The sequence below is a fragment of the Peromyscus leucopus genome, chromosome 3 (assembly GCF_004664715.2).
Source record: "Peromyscus leucopus breed LL Stock chromosome 3, UCI_PerLeu_2.1, whole genome shotgun sequence".
NCBI lineage: Eukaryota > Metazoa > Chordata > Mammalia > Rodentia > Cricetidae > Peromyscus > Peromyscus leucopus.
This window is the reverse complement of record NC_051065.1, coordinates 139,099,520-139,124,555: the sequence shown is the minus strand read 5'-3', so window position 1 is coordinate 139,124,555 and position 25,036 is coordinate 139,099,520. Positions and strand designations below refer to the sequence as shown.

Sequence of the window (25,036 nt, the reverse complement as noted above, 5' to 3'; positions counted from 1 at the left end):
GCAAACATGACTTTTTGGTTAGTTCCTATGGCCGTATTTCTACCTGCCTCTTCAGGAAAAATGCACTACCATCTCATCTAAGTCATGTATGAAAAAGTAAACTGTGTTCTCCACTAAGAGATGTTCATCATCTCGTCAGAGAGCACCCTACACAGGGTGCTAAATATTCTTTATTATCAAACCTTCTTATAAACTTAAGGTATACTAAAACAAGTCTGCTGTAACTTTATGACTAGTTTTATTGCTATCTTAAATAAATTATCTTGCATCATACTACATTTAATAAATTACATTAATTTGTTGATTACATTCAAAGTTATCCATCCTAATAAAATGAATTTGCTGGTCTAAAAGTACAAACAAGATGTCTAATACCAAATAATGTAAAACAAAATTTATATTTCTACTTCAAAAATACTGAAGGGCCTACCAATTCTTCTCTCTGAGCATTACCACCCTGTATCATTCTGCTTGTTCATTTGAGTGAATGAATGAACAACTGAAATCAAGACAGCAGAGGGCTGGGTGACGGTTCAGTCAGCGAAGTGCACGCTGCACAAGCACAGACCCTGCCTGTCTGCTCCCCAGAAACCACACAAAAGCGCGGTTTGGTGGCACACGCTCACAATCCCAGAGCTGGGAAGGTGGGAACAGCAGATTCTTGGGGCTTTCTTGTCAGGTAGCCTAGTGAGCTCCTAAGGGTTCCTGTCTCAAAAGATATAATGGACAACATCTGAGAATGAGATTGACTTCTGGCCTCCATATGGGCCCACCACATGCACCAGCAACCGTACACACAAAATAGAAATAAAATTTTTAATTTAAAAAATGAATGACTGGGGCCTGGAGAGATGGCTCAGTGGTTAAGAACACTGGCTGCTCATTCAGTAGACTCGGGCTCTATTCCCAGCACCAATAAGGCAGGCAGCTCACAACCCTCTGTAACTCCCATTCCAGGGAATCTGATGCCTCTGTAGACACCAGGCATGCACACAATGCATGCAGGCAAAATATTCATACACATAAAATAAAAATAATATTTTTTAAAAAGTGAATGATTAGGTATGAATCTGGATAACAGGCTAAGAATAAAACTAAAAATCACAAATAAAAAAAATTTAAACCAGGCCGGGCGGTGCTGGTGCACGCCTTTAATCCCAGCACTCGGGAGGCAGAGGCAGGCGGATCTCTGTGAGTTCGAGGCCAGCCTGGACTACCAAATGAGTCCCAAGAAAGGTGCAAAGCTGCACATAGAAACCCTGTCTGGAAAAATCAAAAAAAAAAAAAAATTTAAACCATAATTCAAAATGACTTTTTTAGCTTGTATAATTCTGCATCTTCTATTTAATAACTACCCTCTTTTCAAGTCCTCTGCTCTTTTTATTTAAATCTCAAGTGATAGCAAATAACAGTAACAGAAACAGTTTAACTAGGTTCAGATTCTCTATCACTTATTAGATAGCAAGTGAACCACTACTAACACTGGTTAGTCAAAAAACAAATTAAAATAATGTTAAATCTGTAACAGTGTCAAATGCAAAGTAGGTGTTTGGTAAATGTTAGTTCCTACTGGTTAAAATTTATTTTACTGAAATGTTTTAATACCTAAGTATAACAGATAAAATTAATTATTAAAATATAATGCTATAAAATAAAAATAAGTACATAAGTATAAAAGAGTATGTAGAAATAAGACCCAAATAACCACACTGTTAAAGGATAAAACTAATACAGGCCTATGATGTCCTGGCAGCCAGTGAACAACTGTGAGGCTGCAGCTTTATTCCTACTTCCTAACTTCAGTCCTATTTACTTTTGCTACTTAGTAAAACTAGATTAGGACACAAAGGGAGCACTTTGCCAATTTGGTGGGGTCTACTATGGTGATATTCTATTTGTGCTGAAATGTGATTGTATTTGTATGTTAATAAATATGGAGGTCAGAGCTAATAGCAAGCCATTTAGCAGAAGTCTGGCAGTGGTAGCACATGCCCTTAATCTGATCACATGGCAGGCAAAGTCTGTGTGTTCAAGGACACTGTCAGCATGGAGACAAACACCATTAATCTCAATACAACCATAGAGACCTGGAGGTCTGTATAGACAGGCAGTGACGAGGAGGTCATGTGGTTGGGTTTACAACCAATGAGAAGGCAGAACAGAAAGTCTATAAAAATACAGACACACAGGAAGTGGGTCTCTTTTCTCAGAGGAAGGACGACAGCGGCAGCAGGGGTAAGAAGGCTGCAGCTCGATCGCTGGGCTTCTAACTCCACATTTGGCTCTGTGTTTCTTATTTAATAAGACTGTTCAGAATTACACCTACAGTCTACCGTGACTTTTCTACCCATCTCACCCTAAACCACACATTAATAAGTACAGCTAATTCACCCAAAATCATCACCAAAGGCATGATGAATGCCATGGTAAATGAGAACAAGGCTTCTCCCACCTAAGGTAATAAAAGCCTAGTCAAGGAGGTGAGCTGTATTTACACTCAAACCCTTAAGCATATCCCTCTTTGTTGACTACAGAGAACAGGGAAAACCTTCAGAAAGCAGTAGCTGGAATTCATCTTGAAGAATTAGAATTTTGAAAAAGACAAGGCAGTTCTAGAAGAAAAGAACTAACATATGCTAACGTCACATGGTCAAGAATGCACTTAGTATGTCATGTGATGGATTCCAAAAGAGATGCTTTCACTGAAGCAGAAAACTCACACAGGAACTCGGGAAACAGCATCAGGCTTTGTGAGACCAAAATGAGCCATCTTAGAAATAAGACCAAAATGCTTTCACCCTAAAATTAAGGCCTAAGATTTCTCCTTTTGAGAACAGGCCAGAAGTTACTGAGACCAGTCAGTTCAGATTCCAGAAACCAGGAAGTGTAAAAGTACAGAGTCACAAGGTAGTCAGGAGGTAATGGCTGCCGGACTATGGAATGTCCTCTCCCTGGCCCCCTAGGCAACTGCTTGACCATAGAATGTCCCAACCCTAGTTTCCATAGTGACTGTGTAATCACCAGATGCCCCCATCTGGTGGCAGCCAATGAAAAATGGTGGTGGGCAACTACTTCCTTAGAAGGAAAACTGAATTGTGATTTCTGGAATTCCTAGACACAAGCCAATCAGAATTGTACCTGTACTAGCACCCCTAAATGATGTAACCTTGTGACTTTTCCCTTTAAAAACTGAGCTTGCAGACAGGTAGGTGCTTCCTCCAGCCTCCACTGCGTTGGATGTATTGGACGAAGTCCCTGCCTAGGCTTGTATTGCTTTTGGATATCCAGAATTAAACCTTGCTTTTGCATTCCGGCAAACAATCTCTCCCTATGTAGCCCACACAGCCCAGGCCTCAAACTTCGAATTTATCCTGCCTCAGACTGCTGTGATTTTAAATGTATGCCACCATACCCATCTTTCAATTCCAAACCAATGGTAACCACATTTTAAAAAGTAAAAAAATGAACAGATACAACCACTATATACTTAATCTAACATGGTCAATGTTTTCTCTCAATATAATAAATATTAAGCTTGTGGATTAGGTTTTAAGATATTTTTGTTTTCATTCTAGGTCTCTTACTCTGTATTTTACACAGGTCAACTCATACAAGCCATCGTGTAAATGCTATATCTGCTCATCTAGCTAGTGGCTACATGCTGGACCATGTGGGATTCAAATTTCAATGAGGTGACTATACAGCATTCAAAGAATTTAGTCTTCTCCATTTTAAATTTATAATCCTGCCCTCTCCTGTGCCTGTTATCTTCAGTCTGGGATTGAGGGTATGACAAAAAATACACTTTAAAATCTTTCTTCTTACATCCTATTTACAAGTTTACATTTCAAAACACTATCTGATGTGTGTAAGAGTAACAAAAAGGCCTACTGTTCTGTTTCTTCTAATCTCAAAACAGTCATAACAGTACAGTAATATTAGCAATAGAACTCTTCCCTTGAGCTGTGCAGCATTCTGGATGAGCCAAGTATGGACAGCTGGGTGGTCCATGATTATCTTTATTCTGCTTTCTATATGCCTAAAATTCTCTATAATGAGAAAAATGAAGGGAGGAAGATAAGGAACAAGTCCAAGGGCCCCTGGATAATAACAATAATGATAATTGCTGTGAGGAATAAATGCGCTTATCACTTTTGTTGTTAATATGATGCAGAGAGCAATTAAAAGGATCCTCTGAAGAGATTAAAAGATCAACAGCTTAAACCAAGCCTGACTGTAAGAACTAAAACGACAGAATGATGTTTCCCTGTGTCAGGTGTGATGAATACTGACACCCATTTCCTTCTGCAGAGGAGACATTCCTATTAGCAAACAGTGATCTCAGATCAGCCATGCTGCTTTGGGGTGGGTAGAAGAGGCATGCTGCTTGGTCTCCAGGAAAATCACTACCAAGTTCTAATAGCAAACAAAGAACAGTTCTGGACAGATTATCAGATTCATACAAATGATTTTAAGCCCTTTACATTTTAAAATAAAGCAAATCATGGTAAAAGTTCAGCTCATCTGTATCTGAATCTAGAACAAATGAAAAAAAAAATTTAGGTGATCCCAAAAGATAACTTTTATATTTTAAAAACTATTGAGAGCAAAAGTCCACGGAGTATACAGCAGTGACAACTAGAGTTCAGAAGGTCAACCTATCAGAACTAAGGGTTCTGTTAGAGGAAACCATCATGCAAGGCGTTATGGAATTACTGACTTTTGAATGAAGTGTCTGTGTCTTGTTGTAAACTTCTTGTGCAATAACAGCCATGATTCTCCCCATTTACAGTGCATTTCAATGTTATGTGTACATTTACTCTCATGATTGCATCTCAATCTTATGGGCACACATAATTGTGGATAGTCTAGAAGATGGTTTCTTATTTAACTGTACAATTTTTATGAAGAGAAACACACTAAAATATGCTTCATACTAGATCTACTGTTCCATGTGGACTGTAGACACTTAGAGGTCTTACTCTCCATCCTTAGCCACTGACAGGGTAAATACTGGCCAGACAAAGTGTCTTCATAGAACTTTCACAGAGTGGAATTGCAGGTGCCTGGCCTTATTAGATCAAAACCCTTCAGCAGAATTATAGTGAACCAGAAGTGATAGCACAGGTGTCTGGCCTTGGTATAGCTCAGTCCTTCAAGAGATCAATAGTACCTATGTTGCCCTAAGCTTCCTCCACCAGCACCTCCCCACTCTGATTCAAATAACAATTAACACTTTCTACACCAGGTTTTAATGCAAGATTTTAGGCTCAGTAGATTAATTATATATAGGTCCTGAAATTCTGATGACTAAGAGAAAAAGGCTGTTAACTGACTAACCATATCTGGATATTAATCACATAAAATAGTACACATATTCTTTGCCTTTTCCTTAAATCTCCCATTGGTTTAATTTCTTTCCCTGTAACCTTTGCAGCTATCCCTTTAAGAGATAGCCAGAACTTTTTTACAACCTACAGCTGTTGTCAATTACCAATTAAGCTAAGTCTTTGCTAAGTGTGACTCTTATCAGAATACTTGTCCCTGAGAATTTATTTTGCAGTTTTAACTAACAAGCTGTTAATGAAGATATATATATATATGTGTGTGTGTGTGTGTATATATATATATATATATATCATGCTTGGGGGGAACAAAGAGGAGAGAAGATGGAAAAGACCTAGATAGATATGAGAGAACAGCAAGAGAAAATTGATTTAGAGGAACTAAGATGAGAACAGAGATGGAAAGAACTAGAAAGAGACGAGAGAACAGCAGAAGGGACCGACAGCAGGAGGGACTGAGAGCAGGAGGGACTGAGAAGAGCTAGGTGTGAGAACAGAAAAGAAGCTGTGTAGATAGAACTGACTTAGAAGAATAAAGTGAATGACTGAAGAACTCAGTGTGCTTAGACTCATTTGATATCCCTCAGATTAGAATCCTCAGCTGGTTGGTAGACTCTTCCACAAACCCTGGGAGCAAACAATATAGGCTGGACCTTTTGTTGTTTGTGTTAAAAAAACTAAGCCATCATTAATTATATCTGGCAACCCTTGAGAGTGTTTCACTGTATTACCTCAGACTAGTTTAATTAGCTAAACTGAAAAATTATACTTCTGTCATTTCTAAAATCTAACTCCAAATCTGAACTAGGGTCTGCAGTGGTTCAGCAGCTACCACCACACTCTGGTATGAGGTTTAACATTCTGAAGCATCCCCCAATCCTGTTAACCACACTGAGAGTATAGGCTACAACAGGCAATAGATGTGGGCTAACCATAGCACAATGTGCACAAAGACTAGGTAATGGCAAACTTCCTACAGACATCACATCCAGTTTTTCAGCAGCTTCATCAGCTAATTAAATGTCAAGACAGACTTACCCATGAAACCTTGGAATGCTGCCAGTCAACTACCAACACTGTTCCTATGTAACTTCGCGTGACTAGACATGTCGAAAGAACACATGACAGCAGAACAGCTAGAATGGCACTGCTGCAAGGTTCTACACTGTACAGTCAGTTATGCTCTAATCAGTGGGTCCCAACCTGTGGGCCCAACCCCACTGGAGGTCGACATTTATCCTGCAGATCAGATATTTACATTATGATACATAACAAGTAGCAAAATTACAGTTATTAAGTAGCAACAAAATAATATGTTTAGGGGCCACCACAACATGAGGAAGTATTCAAGGGTCACAGCATTAGGAAGGTTGAGAACTTCTGCTCTAAATAAATCAGTCATTTAGTTTAAATATTCCAGTCAAGATCCAAAATAAAGCAGGTCAGTGAAAGCTTATATATTAAGAAAGGTGTAATCAGGATTTAGAGAAGTATATCTTATCTTTGATACAACTTCCTAAGATACAAAAGTGTAACTGCAGTAAACTGTCGTTTTCAAAAGTCGAATAAGCTGAGAGAGAGAGAGTAGAGAGGGAATACTGCACTCAGAAGGCTGAGTCAGGAAAATTACGAGAGTTCAAGAGTTCATTCAACACCAGCCCAGAAAATATAGCCTAATGACAAGTACAAAGAAATGCTCTGGACACAGTAGGCAAAATTAAGGGACACCATACAGCTGCTTAACACTCTGGGCAGGGAGTTACAGTACCACCCTCTAGGTTCTTAAACCTAGTCCAAGACAATCTACATCTGAGTATACACACATGTTCTTATCAAGAAAAGAGAAACAGTGTGTTAATTATGCTACATAATTTTATATCACTACTGAAAATAATCATGCTTAGAATTAGACATTTCCGGTTACTAGGCTCTTTTCTCAGATAAGAGTTACTTGTTGTGACCAAATCTGTTTAAACCTGAATTACTCAGGCAAACTATATAATTAATAATTCAAGCAGCATAACTTTATCCACACCAAGAGCAGGCAGGCAGATTTCTGAGTTTGAGGCCAGCCTAATCTACAGAGAGAGTTCCAGGACAGCCAAGGCTACACAGAGAAACCCTGTTTCAAAAAATACAACAAACTGATTTGCAGATAAAGGCATCATTATGATGAACACTAACAACACAGTCAATTATACTCAATGATTTATGAAATACTTCAGAGAGTTCCACTGTCTTGAAGTCATAAATAAATCAAGAAACACTAATGTGTTAACATGGAAAATTACCTCAATTTCCTCTCATTCTTTTCAAACACAGCTAAAATAAATTCTCTTTGCAATCTTAATAGAAAGTGTATCAACTGTAATACCTTAATATTAAAAGGCAGATTGATTGCTCCAGGACCAGTGAGCACAACTTATATGCAGATACAGATTTTAAATACTCTCTAAAAAGAACTAGAGCTCCTTGGAAAAAGAGCAGATTCTAGGATGGAGACGAGGGATGTAAGATGAGATTGGGATATACTATTATAGAAGTGGTTTTAAAAAGATAGAGGCTCCTCAAAAACTTAAAATGATATAATCCAGCAATCCCACTTTGGGTACATATCCACAAGAAATGACAACTCGATCTCTCAAGGACATTTATAGTCCATCTGTTGGAGACTGTTCACAACAACCAAACATGATGGGCATCAACAGATGAACAGCTGCAGCAATGCAGTCTATAGATACGCAATGCAATATTATTCAGCCTTAAATAATAATTTTAAAAGTGGAAGTGACCAGATGATAAGAACAAGTGCCTGGTGATATAATACTCTACGATCTTAGTGACAAACAGAAGAATGGTGGCTGGTTCATGCTGGAAATTTTAAACAGGAAAAGAGAAGCTGCTATAATTGCTGTGGATGATGAAATACATTAAAAGGATCTGCTGTACTTATATTTAAAAATGTTAAGATAATGTCTGTTGCCCATGTTGTTACAACTTAGAAAAAGTGAGGAATGTAAAAGGGGAACAAAAGCTGACTAGAACCTGGATGCAGTTCATGAGTCAGTGAAACAGTCTTAAAAGAATCCACCAGCATCTATGGGTGCACACATGGAGATAGCTGGCTAGACTGGCAGAGGAGAGGAACGTGTGCTTCCCCAGGAGACGTCAATAAGAAAGTACAAAAACGGCACCAGTGTTAACCTCCTGTTGATGATAACTGCATTATGATCATGTAACATGATTCTTCAAAACTCATGGCCTTGTACATTCAAGGTAAGTACTACACCACTGAGTTAAGCCCATAGCCTAGAAATAAAATACTTTAAAAAGAATAGGACTGAAACTAAAAACATTACTATACATATTAAATGGTTTTATATTAAACACAAGGTATAAAACCAAAACAGTAGAACATTTTTTAAAATGGTTCAAGAGCAAGTTCAACTACAGGCTACTAAAATGCTGAGAAGCAAGATGCATTAGATTGTTCTGAAATTAGATAGATGAAACTGTCCTGACTGAAGTGAATTGTCTCTCTTGCCTGGTGAGGTTCTAGGGTTTGCTGTGGCAGTTCAGGAGAGCACTATTACACCTATCTTTGAGGCTCTCTTTGCATATACTTGAGTCCAGACTGTGTGCATAATGAGACAACAGAGTGATTGATGAACTGCTCCGGCTTCTGTAGGTTGTAACACATTAAGCAATGTTTCTACTACTGTTATATCAACAAACTTTCAACAGGAGTTCACAAACCCTTATATACCCCTAAAGGATATAAAATGACAGAATAAGGCAAAATCATGCTTGGAGAATCTAATGACAGAGTTTTAGCAATCCTTCTTCTGTGATCAGATGTCAGGAAGATGTGGAGGAAAACATATATATATATTCACAAACATACACACAATGTTAAAGAAGTACAAATAGGCAAAGATTCAGGAATTTAAATACACTATCTCAAACTGAAAGTATAATCAATTTTAAAGAATTCTGGACAATGAATGTTACAAACTGACCAAGACTCAAAAGGAAACACTCATTGACACTTGGCATATAAAATCAAGCGCTTTCTATTAATAAAAGACAATTATATCGTTATAATTTCTTAATCTTAGAAACCAACAGCAAGGAAAAGCAGCATAGACAGATCCATGGGTATTCTGACAGACAAACACATTATGTAGGCTAGAAATGTGAGACAAAGAAATTCCTTTAAAAAGAAACCTGAATACTTGGAAAAGAATTTTCCTTATTAGGGACTGATAAACCAGAGGACGTTGTCATCAGAAGAAAATGTAGCCCAGCAATTTCAGGTTCAGAATATGAAACAGAACATTCACCAACTGCCAAGTTTTCAACACACCACACAGACAATAATACCTCTTTTATTCACAATGCTACAGAAGGCTCTAGTAATCTGTCTTCCCCCCACCCCCTAAAAAACAGTGCCATGTATAATCAGATCTGGACTATATAACCTACAGATACTGTATTATCAAAGTAAAGGACAATAAGAGATTTCAAAACAAATTTATGTGTTCAAAAAGACAAGAAAATCTTTTTAGCTATAACTACCAAGTATTGTTACATTCTGAGTAGAAGCTCAGAAATACAGGAGGGGACAAATAATAAGCCCTATGAAAACAGACTGTGAAGAAATTTTAGTTATGATATCATCATTTTGGTAAAAGAATGATCCAACTTAATTTTTTAATTAGTTAAATAAGTATACAATGAGAAAGCATCCTCAAGAAAACACAATGTAACTGGATAGGGTGATATAGTCTCCCAACACTTGGGAGACCAAGACAGGAGAATAAAGTTGAGGCCAGTCTGGGCAATGTAGGTACCCATTCTCAAAGACTCAAAAAACAACAACAAAAACAAACAAACAAACACACACCCTCTAACAGTACTTTAATTTTATACCATGCAAGGACTGCTTTAAAGTATGAATGATATGTCTTTACTATTAGTAAGCAGTATTGCAGGTACTAGGTGCAAACCACATTTGAGGCAGTGACACCTGACCAAAAAGATGTGAATGTTGTCAAAATTATAATGTCTTTCCAATAACTACAAGTCATATAAAAGAGAAATAAAGGTTTTTGATATCTCCCTTACCAGAAAAATTGAAACTTCTTTCTGCTAATACAAGAAGCCATAAACCACTAAGGCTGGGAGGCTAAGGAACCAAGTGTAAACACTATGGAAGGTCTGCTCACAAGAAGATGAGAGCATTCCCATGTACTGCAGAAACAGCAGGACAAGCACCAGCTTGCACCTTTCAACACCACCCACAGCTATGCATGCACAGCAGCTGCTGAGCTAAGGGAGCAGACTATCCTCACCTACACATCTTTATATGGAAGAAGCATGGCACCAGTTCTAAGTGACATCATTAACAACATTCTGTGTCCTGCCTCTATCTGTAGAAGCCAATTCTAAGTGTCATGACATCATTAACAACATTCTGTGTCCTGCCTCTATTTGTAGAAGCCAATTCTAAGTGTCATGACATCATTAACAACATTCTGTGTCCTGCCTCTATCCGTAGAAGCCAATTCTAAGTGTCAAGAACATCTAGTCTCCCTTCCTACAGCTCTGTAAGGAAGAATCTAGTCTGAGAGTTAAGGCTCCCCGTACTTCTCCCTCATTTCTCTGAATCCTTTGTCAACTCAACACATCCAGCACCTGCCCCTTCAACAGAAAGAGGGAGAGGCAGCTCCAAGTCCCACCCACTGAGGGATCGAAGGCCTGCTCATTCCTAGCACTTCTTTGTCCTCCACTCAAAACATAAGAAATTATTGTGCCACAAAATAATTTACCAGATAACTATCTTTTCTTTTCCAGTGTACTAGAAATAGTTGGTCTTCAGAAGCAAACAGGGCTACAATAGGCTGATATTCCCTTACAGTCCCAGGAGTGAGCAGCTACCACCCCTTTGATTAAGCTGGGAAACTTTTTTGGAAGGCAGGATTAGAAGGGATCTTACCATCCACACTAGGGTCAAAGAAGTACCCGGACACTGCTGCTGTATAACAAGAGTCTAACAATTAAACTTTAAAATTACACACCTTTCCCAAAATTGACAAGTTTAATATTATCTGCCTATTCTCAAGCATGGAAATGCTGGGGGCAAAAGTTTCCATAATCCCTACTAGTCTCAGGATAAAAAATGGATGCTTTTCCTCCATGAAATGCTATGCTTTTTACAACTCAGTCTGCTATCCATCGGCAACTTCACACATTAGTGTAGAAGGGATTAACAAGCAAGGTACAGTGACACACTTCAGTCCAACCCTCTGAGGCTAAGGCACGAGAATCACTGCAGCCCAGGACAACAAAGCTTGGGCAACACAGTCAAGATCAAATAAAGGCCAAAAAGGGGAAAAGGAGGAGGAAGGCAGAGGAGATAAATAGGAGTAACTGCTGTGTTCTAGATGTGTCTGAAAAAGGGGCATGAGCATCAACATCTAACTTTGTGAAGCACATCAAGATCTCCAGAAGAAAAATGGGAAGCCTTTGTGTAGTTTCCTGAGAGTAAATTTATCACTGTCAAAGGGAGGATGGACTGTACACACACACACACACACACACACACACCCTTCTTGAGGGGGAGGCAAACAACTAGCCTCTGTGTGCTAGAACCCAAAGCTTTGTGCATGTTAAGTAAGGGGACAAATAATATCACAGGGAAGAAGCAGAGAAGGGGAAGAAATAAACAATACCATCGCATACACAATATATTCTATTTAATCAATGATTATGTATTCACTTTATGAATAAATTCTAATTTCGCTATTTGAAGGCCACTCAACTACTTGTGACTGACTAAATTTATGTGTCTAAAATAACATACCTGAAAGTGGGAAAGAAAACTAATATATTCTCAGTAAGAAGCAACAACTTTCTTTTTAAGCCAACCAAAATCAACTAAAAAAGACAAAACCAAATATAAAAATTTTAAAAACTCTAGGGTAAAATTTCAGGACTGGACACTGTAGGACACATGAGCTCTTAGCTGTCTTCCTATGTGTTCGTGTAGGGTGAGTGATGTACAGCTAAGCAAACAAAGCTGGCAACCTGTCTGAAACAGGAACCTATCACCTCTGCCCTGTTAGCACTCCCCTCCAGCTGCTGAAGGTCCAGACACTAATTTGGACTGGGATGGGGATTGTGCACTGAAACTCTAGTCAAGGAGAAATGTTACAGTTGGGCCATACAAAACTTTCTGTTAATGGAAACCAGCTGTAAGGAGAAAAAATGTCATTTCCAATACTTGAGACTGGTGAGGTATTAATGGGCTTTTTCAATTCCAAGTTTCCACTCTGGAAGGAGGGCCTTTAATTCATTACTCCCTGAGTGTCCTGGCACTCCTCAGGATTACCTTTCTAAAATAACTGTTCCCTGGTGCAGACTGTATATCCCTAAGGTATGTGCAAGGGGCTGTCTATAAAGAGTTTTCTTCAAAGCCATTCCTTATATGAAAAGCCACGAATCTCCAAAAAAACAGCCTAATCCACACTCAGCATCAAGGGTGTGCCATTTACAAGACATTCTGATAAAATATTTACTACTGATTATTTTCAAAATAATTCTATTTCCCACAAACTTAATTCTATTATTTTGGTAAATCTTTTTCTCGGGATTTGGCTATTTCTCTTATATAGTCCACAAATTAATTTAAAACTTGCTTTTAATATGGTATGGCAGCACATGCCTGTAATCCCAGCACTTGGGAAGCTAACACAAGAGAATCATGGATCTGAGACTAGCTTGACCTACACAGTCAAACGATGCCTCAATAAAAAAACAAAATTTTGGGTTTTTTTTTTTTTTTTTGTCACAAACTGAGTACTTAATATATTCCACTACCAAATCAAAACCAAAAACAAGAAGTTATACACACACACCATCTATATCTATATAGGTAGATATATCTATATACCTATATAGGTAGGTGGGTAGGTAGATATTATTTTCCTCTATGGAACTTATATAATTTTGGTTTGCAGAAACCGGCTCTAGGAAATTCAGGTAGCAGCTTTACCCAAAATGAAGCAAATCATCTACCAAGTTGTTAAGAGCAGAAACGGTGAAACGCACACTTCCTATACCAACACAACTCAGAAATCCTAAGAGTAGGTTGAAGAAAATCCATTATCCCTAGAACTGTGAACACTGAAGAAGATTTCTAGAAACGACATCCTGAAATCCCAGACAACTGTTGAGAAGCTATGTGAATCAAACTATTAATAACCCAGAAACCATTATAAAATTGGTTTCAAGTATTTTTTTTATAAAGAAAGAAAGAAACCAACCTCAATTTTGTCTGTTTTGGCATCTCCCCAGTATATTGTGCCTTCATCATAATCCAGAGCTAAGCCATTTGGCCAACCAAGGGAGGTGTTAACAAGAACTACTCGGTCAGAGCCATCCAGAGCCGCTCGTTCGATTTTCGGGATTTCTCCCCAGTCAGTCCAGTACATGTACCTACAGAAGCATATAAAAAAAGAGCTGAACGATGATAAAAGTGAAACCCATTCCACATATTACATTATCATCAGTCAATGCCAAGAAGGGAGGGAGAGAGGGGAAGGAGGGAGGGGAAGGGAGGAAGGCTAAGAGGGAGGGAGGGGGAAAATAACATAAGACTAAGCTTTGGCAGAGTAAGTTTCTAATACATATCACGGCATTATATAAGCACACTTTCAGATCAAAATCGCTCTCCAGAATGGATGAAAAATGCCTCCCAATATTATTTCCAGTTTTTGAAATACATTTCTTCTTCTTCCCATGAAGTTCCACTCTTGCTTGATGGCTTGTCAGCTCTGGTACGGAAAGTTACCTCGTACAGATAGTCAGGTGACAAACTGAACTCCCCAAATAACCAATACTGTGGCACTAAGCAATTCCTGAGGCTCCAGGATGTCTAAGTGGCACTCAGATACTGTGAACACTGAGGCATAACATCTACCCCTGTATCAGCCCTCAGAATCACCTCACAGTAGAAGAGCATCGGGAAGACAGAGAGAGCGGTGTCTTCCCTGGACTATATTCACTCACAAAAACATGGAGAATAAAGCAATTCCCAAGGTTTTCGAAAGTGAGTTATTCATGTACCAAGGAATATAAAGTAATATAATTATCACAATAACTACTGAAATAGAATAAAATTAAATCCACCATGGGAGGGGGGGAAATTCTGAAAATAATTTCTTTCTACATTTTTCATGACCATGATATAATCTGAGCAAAATCTACAGACCACAGCCAAATCAACAAATCTAACTTAATTTAGAAATAAAAATTACTCAAGATATTCAAGGAGATTTTTTACAAAGTGACAATTCTTTGAGACCATATTCTAACCACTGCATTCTAAAGCTGATGTGGCTCTTTACTGGAAAACAAGTCCCTGTAGCTCTTGTCGCCCAAGCTGTTGCCTCTAGGTACTTGCATAAAACAGATTACTAACATAAACGCTTCTTACCCAACCATGGGATCTAACACAATAGCCCGGGGCTCCTCTAAGTCCTCTGAAATCAGGATCTTCCTCATGGTCCCATTGAGCCTAGTCACTTCTATCCGGTCAGTGCCAGTGTCTGTCCAGTACAGGTTTCTTGCAACCCAGTCAACAGCAATACCATCAGGATGAGCAATCTGGGCAGTGACCACAAACTGGCTGCCAGATCCATCTATAAAGGAACGACGGATGGCCCTAACTTCATCATCAGTCCAGTAGATATAGCCTTCTACGGGATCGTAGTCTATGGCAATGGCATGCCGGATGTCTTCTAACTGCAGGACAATGTCAGTAAAATCTGGTGTATCCAAAGAAATGCGTCTCAAGTCTGTCCGTCGGGCTAAAAGCAATAGTTCAGTGGCACCTAAAACAACAGAGCAAAATCAAGCAATCATTTTAATGCCTCAGGCAAAATGTAGCCACTCTATATAAAATATGCAGAAGTCCTCAGAAATTAAATTAACTGAGCTTATTCTACTCTCTTTAGAATAAAACTAAAGAGTGACACTGTGAGACAGTAAAGTCAATGCAAACTCCATAATGGCTAACCTCTCCAAATCAAGTTTTAATGGATCCACACTTGCTTTCATTTACTAGATAATCCCTGGATAATAAAGGTACATAAAAGTAATCAACTATCATTTTATTCCTCATAGCTAAGTATTAGTGGAGGAAGAAATTTGTAGAATACAGATCCTTTATTCAAGAAGCATGTTTTTAAAGGGTCTAAAAAAAAAGGCTGAGAAAATAGTAAAGTGCTTGCCTTATAAGCATGAAGACCCAAGTCTGATCCCCTCAACCCACATACAAAAAGCCAGTCATGGTAGCAATGTAGTAGCAATCCAGACAGAAAGGTAAAGATGAGTAGATCCCTGCATATCACAGGGTACCCAGCTGAGCCTACTTGGCAAATTCCATGCCAGAGACCTGCCTCTGAGGAGGAAAAGAGGTGATGGCACCTGGAAAGTGATACTTGAGTTTGTTCTCTGGCCTCCATGCACACCCGTAAACATGAACAGACATGTGCATGCAAGAGTGTGCTTATATATGTACACATACACAAACAGACACACACACACATACAAATATTAAAAAAAAATCTAGGATAAGAATGTTAAAAACTGTCTTTTGAAACAGAAGACTGTTAAAGTGTATGTAAATCATCTCCCAGGGAAGCTGTCTTAAAGGAACACAAAGCAATAGCTGACAGCCCTGAGGACAAGGGATGCTCTGGAGAAGGAACAGCAGCACTGGAAAGAGGGAACCTAAGAAGTGCAGCAGTGTTAAGAGTACTTGAGCCAATAAAATCTAGCTCAAGCAGGGATATAAACGGAGATGAAACACAGAACCACTCTAAGCCTAGACTCAACTAAATTGTAAAGGTTGATGAAAAAATTAAAGATAAATAGACATAAAATTCAGGAAGGTACTAATCATAAAAGTATTCAATAAGTATCAACTAATCTATCATTAAAAATAAAGACTGAGTTATAAATCAGATTTCTGAAATATTTAACATGAATTAGGATCCAATGAAAACATAATTAAAAATAAAAATATTAAGCTCAGTATTTTTGTTTATTTTTAATGTGCAAGTAAACCACCAGCAAAATAATCGTCTAAGAGGCTAATCAAAAAAATAACATGTAAACTGTCACCTGAATGAGCAAGGAGAAAAAAATCCCAGCTAAAATAAGTGTGTAAAGAAATAGTGGTGTATGAATTTAAATTGAATTTGGAATCACAGCTGCAAAGCAAGAAGAGGAGGGAAGGTTTCAGCACCAGCTCTCCGACTGCAGGGCTGACTAAACATGAACTCCAAAGTGGAGAAAAGGAAACACAGACGGAGTCTGCAGACAAAGCAGGAATGATCCCACACAACTCACTGCCCCTGCTTACTGACAAAAGGAGTCAGTTCAAACTTTGCAAAGAATTCACAGAACTATTAATTTGAGCAAGGCGATCAAAAACTATAGTTAACTTCAGGCTAGTAGGTGCTAAATATCTGAAACTCAAAACTGGTTAAGCATGTACATATGTACCACTGTGAAGAAGATAAACTTCCACTGCTGAAATAAATCCTCTTTTTCAACGTCAGGTACATTTTTTAAACAGAAAAGCAATGTTACAAAAACTCTTTTGTTTAAATTGAAACCAAATCACTGTTTCCCATGGAAACCATCTGACAAGAGTCAGCCAGCATCACCTTTGACTATGAGGATAATTTATCAACGCCAACTCATAATAAATATCCACTAGGTTGACTCAATTCCATCTCACTGACTTGCTGACCTCCTTGCCAGGAGCTCTCTGACACACTCTAGAATAAAGGCGCCTGGCCTTCAGAGGTAGATAAAGAAGCCGCTTCACGTACAACGATTTTCTTACCAGGTTTTGCTGGTTGCTAGAGAATGGTGACCCATAGGGTAAAAATGAAAAATAACATCCTCATTAAGACAACAAGAGCTGGTGTTCTCCAAACTACAAGCCCCTTGCAATGTCCTAAGCCAGTGCCCTTCTCCCACATGCCCTCTGTCTATAGGAATTAGTAAGAATGAAGAGAAGAGGCCAAGCAGACTGGCTGAGTTAAAAAAAATTAAAGTTACTTTGATAGTACAATGAGAAACTTTTTCTTAGGATCCTTCTTTGTCATTAAAGAGCAGTCAAAAATATCTTTTACTCTTCACAATAAAAGTTTAATAAATAATTTTCCTTCAGTTTCTTCAGTTTCTTATTTACAAGTGTTACCCACCTATTATGAGATTGTAATTTCAGTGAATATGAAATTTAGCCACGAAGAGAAATAGTATCTGTTTGTCGGTTTTGTTTTTTCCCAAAACAGAACGTTTCTAAGTACTAACTAAATGAAATAACATAAAATAAAAATAAAAGCTGACACAAAACATAAGCCATCCCTGCTAACAGTCATCTGAGAGGCTCCCAAAGCACTGCCAATGCTAGAGCTTACAAAAGAAATGAAAGTTGTTCATAAAGAATCCAACTACTCTCACAATTTTCTCTCCCTTGGATAATCACAATCTTACCATCTTTGCAGGTTTTTCCATTCTCCAGAAGCTTGACCCCAGTTGGACAAGCACACTGATAAAAAGGCTTGAGCGGAGACATCAAACACAAATGGGAACAACCGCCATTATCAATTCCACATGGATTTGTAGCTGTCGAATATAAATCAGACTGATTAATACCAATGATGAAGGATGACCTCACTCACTCTAGATACACAAAGGTTAACAACCCTAACATGAGCAATGGTGATAAACCAAAATGAACACCAAATTTCATCCAGGTGCTTGACTACCAACCATCTGTAAGGAAAGGAATTACTTAGTGAAAAATTACTTAGCATTTTTTAATACAAAGAGGAGTATTAAGAAGAAAAGCAGAAGGTCCTTGCCCTAGCGGAGCCTATAAACTTATCAGTGAGCCAAAATAATAAACTATGAAAATGAAAATGGAAAGAAAACAAGGAAGCTAAATACTATATCGTACATTCCCAACTCAAAGAGGGTAGACATTCAATGAGGAAATTAATCTTGGTGTTTAAAAAGCTGTGGGGGGGGGGAACGCGGGACGGGGGGACACCTTCACAGAATGCATGGGGCCCAGCAGGCATCCTGAAGTCCATACAGGAGGGGTCATTCTGAACATTGGGTGTGGTAAAAAGCCTTCAGAATAAAAAATTAGAGACCAGGCACTGGGAAGCAGTAAGAAGAACACTATTAAACAGAGGCTAAAGTTTCTGTAGACGGGTAGGAACATCAAGAATGGGAACACGCTGTGGCAGAGGGTATGAAAGCCAAGAAATACAATTAGAATGTTGGAAAGCCATCCTTTGGAATGAACAAGATGGAAAGATAAGTTCAACAGAGTAGAGGGAAAGGGACACACAGAAAGACAGGCACAACGGCACACACCCGAAATCCCCCACCGGGAACTGGAGCACACGGCTCAGTCTTAGGTACAGGGAGATGGGACAGTGTGAGACACATGGGATCCTGTTTTCCTTTTTATTTTTATTAGACTGAGTTGCAACTTAATGGTTTGAGTGGTTGTCTAGAATGTACAAAACCTAGGGTCAGCCTCCAGCACTGCAAAACACAATGAGAGAGAACGCAAGAACAAGAACAATAGAGACAGGAAAAAAACAGCCAAGCCTATGAACACTGTAGAAATGAATACATTCAAATAATATTCATGGAAATATCAACATAAGATGGAGAGCAACATAACAGAAGACATAACATAAAACAGAACATCATCAAGAAAACTGAAATTCTCAAACCAGTAAAACAAAGAATCAACTGTGCCACTTAAAATGGGGTTCTGGAGACTTTCTGAGGACTAACCATGAGAATACAAAGTTCACAAAGGACTAAATAAACATTTTATTTTTACACAGATTAACACATCTATTTTAAAATGCTTTTGTGAATTCACAGTCATCAGACTCCAATGTAACACATTCAATATTTGATTATCTTCCCCTAAATGGAAAGAACTAGTACCAAACAACTCAAAATCCAAGCACTCTTCCTTTTTGGCTATGGAAAACTATTTGAAATATACTCAGACACATGCCAGACATTTATTTACACATAAATGCCAAACATTTACCATTCTCATATTCCTTTTAAAACCCAAATCCATTCCTCTCTTACAAGGGGTCATTGTCAGCAGACACAGCCCTGTGTAACCAAAAACAGAAGCAAAGCTAAAAAGAAAAACACACAGACGGAAGAGGAGGGGTGCATATGAATGCTTTAAGGAGGTAGTTTATTCAGTACACTCAGGTACTGGAATTCATCAGCTAGGTTAACAGAGGTTTCCTATTAAATCAGTTTTTGTTTTTTGTTTTTTTTTTTTTTTAGCACACTCACATGAACACATACAAGAATAGTGAGAAGAAACATGAACAAGAAATGCATTTATGTGTAAACTTAGAATTCTTAATTTTTAACTCATTTTTCTCTTCTCCACTTCTTTTGTCCCAGCCCCAAATAAAAGACAAGCTATTATGTAGTAAAAAGTATCAGGCCGCAAGGGTTTAGACTGGTGTTAAACTGAATTCTGTTTGTATGCTTTTCCTCTGTTATCCCTCCTACCGTGTTTGGATATGCCCTTCCTCCTCCCGGACCTCACTAAAGCCAGACATCAGTGTGCTACAGAGCTGTTCCAACCTGGAATTTAAAAATCCAGATCACTTACCATTTGGCTGCCTCTGTTGGCTGAAAGCATGTATATCCATGGGAGAGAAGATGTTAGAATGGATTTCACGCAGACCCTCGCCAGTATACTTGTTGCAAGCCAAAATAGAGTGTGTATTCCAGTCAGTCCAGTACAATGTGTCCTCAAATAACGTCAAGGCAAAAGGATGTGGAAGGGAACCTTTAACCACTGCCTGCCTATTAACACAAAAAGAAAAACTCAAACTTCTAAAATTGTCTTTTATGAAAACATCATAAAAGATCATCACTCAGCAATGAAAGGAGTTCATATCAACACACAGACATGCTAAGGAGTACATACCTGTAGGTTAAAACTACATGTGAAAACAATTCAAATAGCAAATTCAAATGTTTTCAAGTTGTCAAAAAGCTCTAACCAAATATTCAAAATGGTCCCTGCCTTGGCAGCAGGCCAATGCAGTCACAAGACAGAGAAGTACAATTTTAACACTGCTGTCAGCCCCTTCTCAGCAACCGCCCCTAGACTCACACTTTCTATTCTTCATGGAATTAACATGACCAGGAAAAAAGGAAGCACTGAGGAAAACCCAGGGGTGACAGTGGCACCAGGCAGCAGATTTCAGGAGACAAGAGGTCTGCCCCTTCTTGATGTGTAAGAACCAAGAGCTGAGCCTGTTTTTCAATCTTAGGATTTTAACAACTGCAGCTGAAAACATACACATGATGCTGAAATGACAGGCAGGACTCAAGTCTAGCTGCAGAAAATTATTATCTAAGCTATTTCACTTATTTTTATTGTAATATAATTAAACCTTTCAAGTGAGCTAACCAAAGTCCTGCATTGGCACAATACGTTCATAATATAAAACTAGAATTTCACAAACAAAACATACTGCATAAAAAGAAAGATTTAATCCTCAAGACAGCACTTTTCAGAGTTGTGCAATTAGTAAGCGTTCTAGACAAAATGAATAATTTGTGATTTCGGTCAAACAAACATTTAAGACAATCAATACTTCGGTATTTTCATAAACTATGTTTTCCAATACTCAGCCTGGGGGTGGGGAGAGACACAGACACACAAGCTACTGAAGAGAACAATTCAACTGCAGGTTCACTGGGTGACTTCACGATCTCTGGCAAGGACAACTGTGGAATCAGTGTCTGTTGTACATGAACCAGTCCTGACCTAAAGTGCTGTAAATTCAAGACCGGTTTTATTTTAAAAATTGAGTACAAGATGAAAGCGGCTAATTTATATTTTAGAACATCATACCAACTAGCTGACCTAAATCGTCCATTTTCTCCTTTCGTTTTCCTTGTTTTTCTTGAAGATCTGGGACTGAATTCAGGGCGTGCAAACACAAGGAAAGTGTTCTCTCTACCACCGTGTTACACCCCAACTCCACATGCCAGCTAATTAAAACCTGAAATCTCAGAGCCCTTGCTAACACTCCTAAGGGCCTGTCTTCAGTCTCCAGCACTAAGAGATATGCACACAAACTAATGCAGGGTTTTGCCTGGGAAGTGACACAGGTTTGTAACACCATACTCCAGGGACTGAGAACAGTCCTATGGGGAGACCTGCCTCATCAATCAATCAATACCAAAGTCATACAAAGTGTGTTTTCTGTCCAAACTGGAATTCATCAAGAAACTAAAAACCAGGGCTGGAGAGATGGCTCACCAGTTAAGAGCACTTACTGCTCTTACAAAGGACCTGGGTTCAGTTTCCAGAACTCCATGTTGACTCATAACCATCCAAGTACTGGGGATCAGTCACCCTCCTCTGACTTCGAAAGGCACCAAGCACACACAACGAACATAAACATACATTCAGGCAAACACACATAAAATAAATAAATCTTTTATAAAAGAAATAAAAATAGATAAAGAACCAAAAAATTATTTTTCTTTCTCAATTTTTCATTTTCTAAATTCCTCATTTTCTTCTTTTAAGCAATGTGTCACGGAGGCAGGTAGTTCATAGCTATACTCTTTAGATAATATAGATAGAGCTATAAACTTTAAGAGGTTGAGGCAGACATATAAATCTGAGGCCTGTGTAGGCAAACATACAGAGTGAGAACAAGTTCAAAATATGAAGAAAAAAAAAAAAGTCAAATAAGAAATCACAAGATCAGTTAAATGTTGAACTAAAACAAAATATAAAATAATGCTTAAAAATTTATGAATATCCAAAAGCAGTATAAATGTATAGACTATAAATGCCTCAATTAAAGACAGATAGCAAATTAATCTCCTTTCAACCTGCCTCAGCCTGAAGACACTGGAGAAGGAAGAGCACACTAAGACAAAAAGCAGCATAGGAAGACACGAACAAAAAGTTGATTCTTTGAAAAGATTAACGAAACTGCAACCTGTTAGCTATACTAGCAAAGAAAAAAGAAAAAATAAAGACACAAACTGTGAAACTGAAAGACACCATGCCTGAAAGGGGAACATCATCAACTTAAAAAAAATAAAAAAATGTAATTACAAGGAGCAATCATAAACATCTTTGTGCCAACAAATAAGTCAACTTACAGGAAATGGAAACATTCTTAGAAAGAAACCAATTATTAATATAGATTCATGGAGAAGGTCAACAGAGCTGCATAAACATACGCAGCCATTTAAAGAACCCCTAAGAAATAGCCAGGCCCAGGCAGCATCACAGATTAAATCTACAATAATAAATAATAATAAATCTTAATAATAATTAATCTTACAATAGATAGATACGATAGACAGACTTAACACACTGAGAGAATATAAAGGGAAAATTCTAAATTAATAACAAAATCACAAAGGTATCAGAAAAAACAAACTACATATTAATATCTTCATGAATAAGGACATAAAAATCCTCAACAGAACATCTAAAAAGAATTATAAACCATCACTAAGTAGAATTTATCCAAGAAATACATACAAGCTTGGTTCAACAATCAAAAGACCAATTTACAATGTTTATTTTAAAAACAAGACACATACATAATTATTTCTATAGATATAAAATAAACAGGCAAGATCCATAATCATTCATGATTTAAAATTAAGTCAATAAACTAAGAATAAAAGAAAACCTCCTTCACCTGAAGAAAGCACTTTACAAAAAAAAAATCTAACCACACATTTGCTAATCTGGCAATAAGTGCTAATTCTGGAGGAGCAAGAGATGTCAGTCAGTTATTTATTTATTTATTTATTTATTTATTTATTTATTTATTATGTATATAGTATTTTGCTTGCATTAGATGTCATTTATTTATTTGTTTTGTATACAGTATTTTGCCTGCATTATGTCTGCACACCAGAAGAGGGCCCAAGATCTCATTACAGATGGTTGTGAGCCACTATGTGGGTGCTGGGAATTGAACTCGGGACCTCTGAAAGAGCAGCCAGTGCTCTGAACCTCTGAGCCATCTCTCCAGCCATGTAGAGAAGAGATGTCTTCTACTCTACATGTAGCCAATGCAACCAAGCAAAAGAGCACCCCACCCAGAAGGCAAAGGGAAGCAGTAAACAGCATTATTCACAGATGACATGATTCTGTACACAGAATATACTTAGTTTTTTTTAAACCAATCTTCCCAAACCTAGTGAATTCAACAAGATTGTAAGATAAATGATTCATAAACAAAAATAGTTTGCACTTCTATAAAAAATAAATATTCTAACCTCGTTACTAAAAATAATGGCTAGGAGTAAAAGTATTTGCCTGCCATGTGTGAGATCCTTGGTTCAACCTCGAGCACCACACACGAGAGTAAAAAAGGCTGTCAAAATGGCTCAATGGTGAAGGTGCTTACTAGGCAAGCCTGGCAACCTGAGTTTGGTCTTATAACTCACATAAAAGTGAAAGGAGAGAACTGATTCCCAAAAGTCGTCCTCTGATCTCCCCACACATATAAAAAAAATAAAATTCATTAAAAAATAATTCATTTCTTTAAAAATAACAGCATAAAAGGCTAAGGACTACAGTTCAGGAACACAGAATTGCCTAACATGTGTAAGGTCCTGGATTCAATCCCAGCCCCTAGTATGTAGTGAGGCCCTGGATTCAATCTCCAGCACTATAAGTGAAATAATTATACTGTATGAAATAATTATACTGTAATACATAAATATATAACACTGAACTACTTTTTATGGTACACATTCAAAATATTATCGGGGATACATTTTATAAAGGAATTTAAGAGCTATTCTACACAAAGCAAGAAATTAAAATGGATCATACATCTGATCTAAATGTAAGCATTAAACTAAATAAAACTCTTGGGAGTTTCTCTCATAGAAGAAAATATTTACCATTTTGTATCACAAAAAGATTCCTGGGAGTGCCAAAAGCAATTTTAACAAAAGTAAAAACAGATAAATTGCACTAATACAAACTTTAGTATTTGTTTCAAAATATGCCATCAAGAAAATGAAGACACAAGCTGCAGCGACAGAAACGTTCCTAAGTCCTACGTCCAATAACGAAGTCTGTTCTACCTTAAAAAGGAAAATGCTCTTATAATTCAGTAACAGAACTAATGAGTAAACCATTACTAAAACTACAGAATGAGGACTATCACGACGGCTCAACAGGTAAGGGCACTTGCTGCCAAGTCCTGATGATCACTGGGGCCCACATGGCAGAAAGAAGGAACTGACTCGTTATCCTCTGACCTCCAAATGCCAACCGTGGCATGTGCTTCCCCTGCATAAGAAATTTTTGATTGACAGAATGCTTTAAAATAATATCTAACTGATATTTCATGAATAAAGTCTAAGCCAAAAATTGGGACCCAAAAGATTACAGATTGGCCAGAAGCAAGGAAAGTTAGTAAGGTCCATAGGAGAAATGAGAGACATTTCTCCTTTTCCTTTCTTCCTCTTTTCCTTCTGGTAGCTGGACAGTGAGCACACTAGTCCATGCAATGATATCTCACACAGTCTTT

The 25,036-nt window shown here is 37.9% G+C and overlaps 1 protein-coding gene across 2 annotated transcripts in view; it reads right to left on the bottom strand.

Annotated features, from left to right (window-relative positions):
• The window catches only part of Lrp6 (LDL receptor related protein 6), a 130,614-nt gene that overhangs the window by 48,901 nt on the left and 56,677 nt on the right, over positions 1-25,036 (bottom strand). For both annotated transcript variants that reach the window (XM_028894475.2, XM_028894476.2), the window contains 4 exons: positions 20,104-20,300; positions 17,922-18,053; positions 14,845-15,241; positions 13,673-13,844 (listed from right to left, as the gene is read on the bottom strand). In XM_028894475.2, the coding sequence (XP_028750308.1) occupies positions 13,673-13,844; positions 14,845-15,241; positions 17,922-18,053; positions 20,104-20,300 (898 nt within the window). The remainder of the gene's footprint in view (positions 1-13,672; positions 13,845-14,844; positions 15,242-17,921; positions 18,054-20,103; positions 20,301-25,036) is intronic.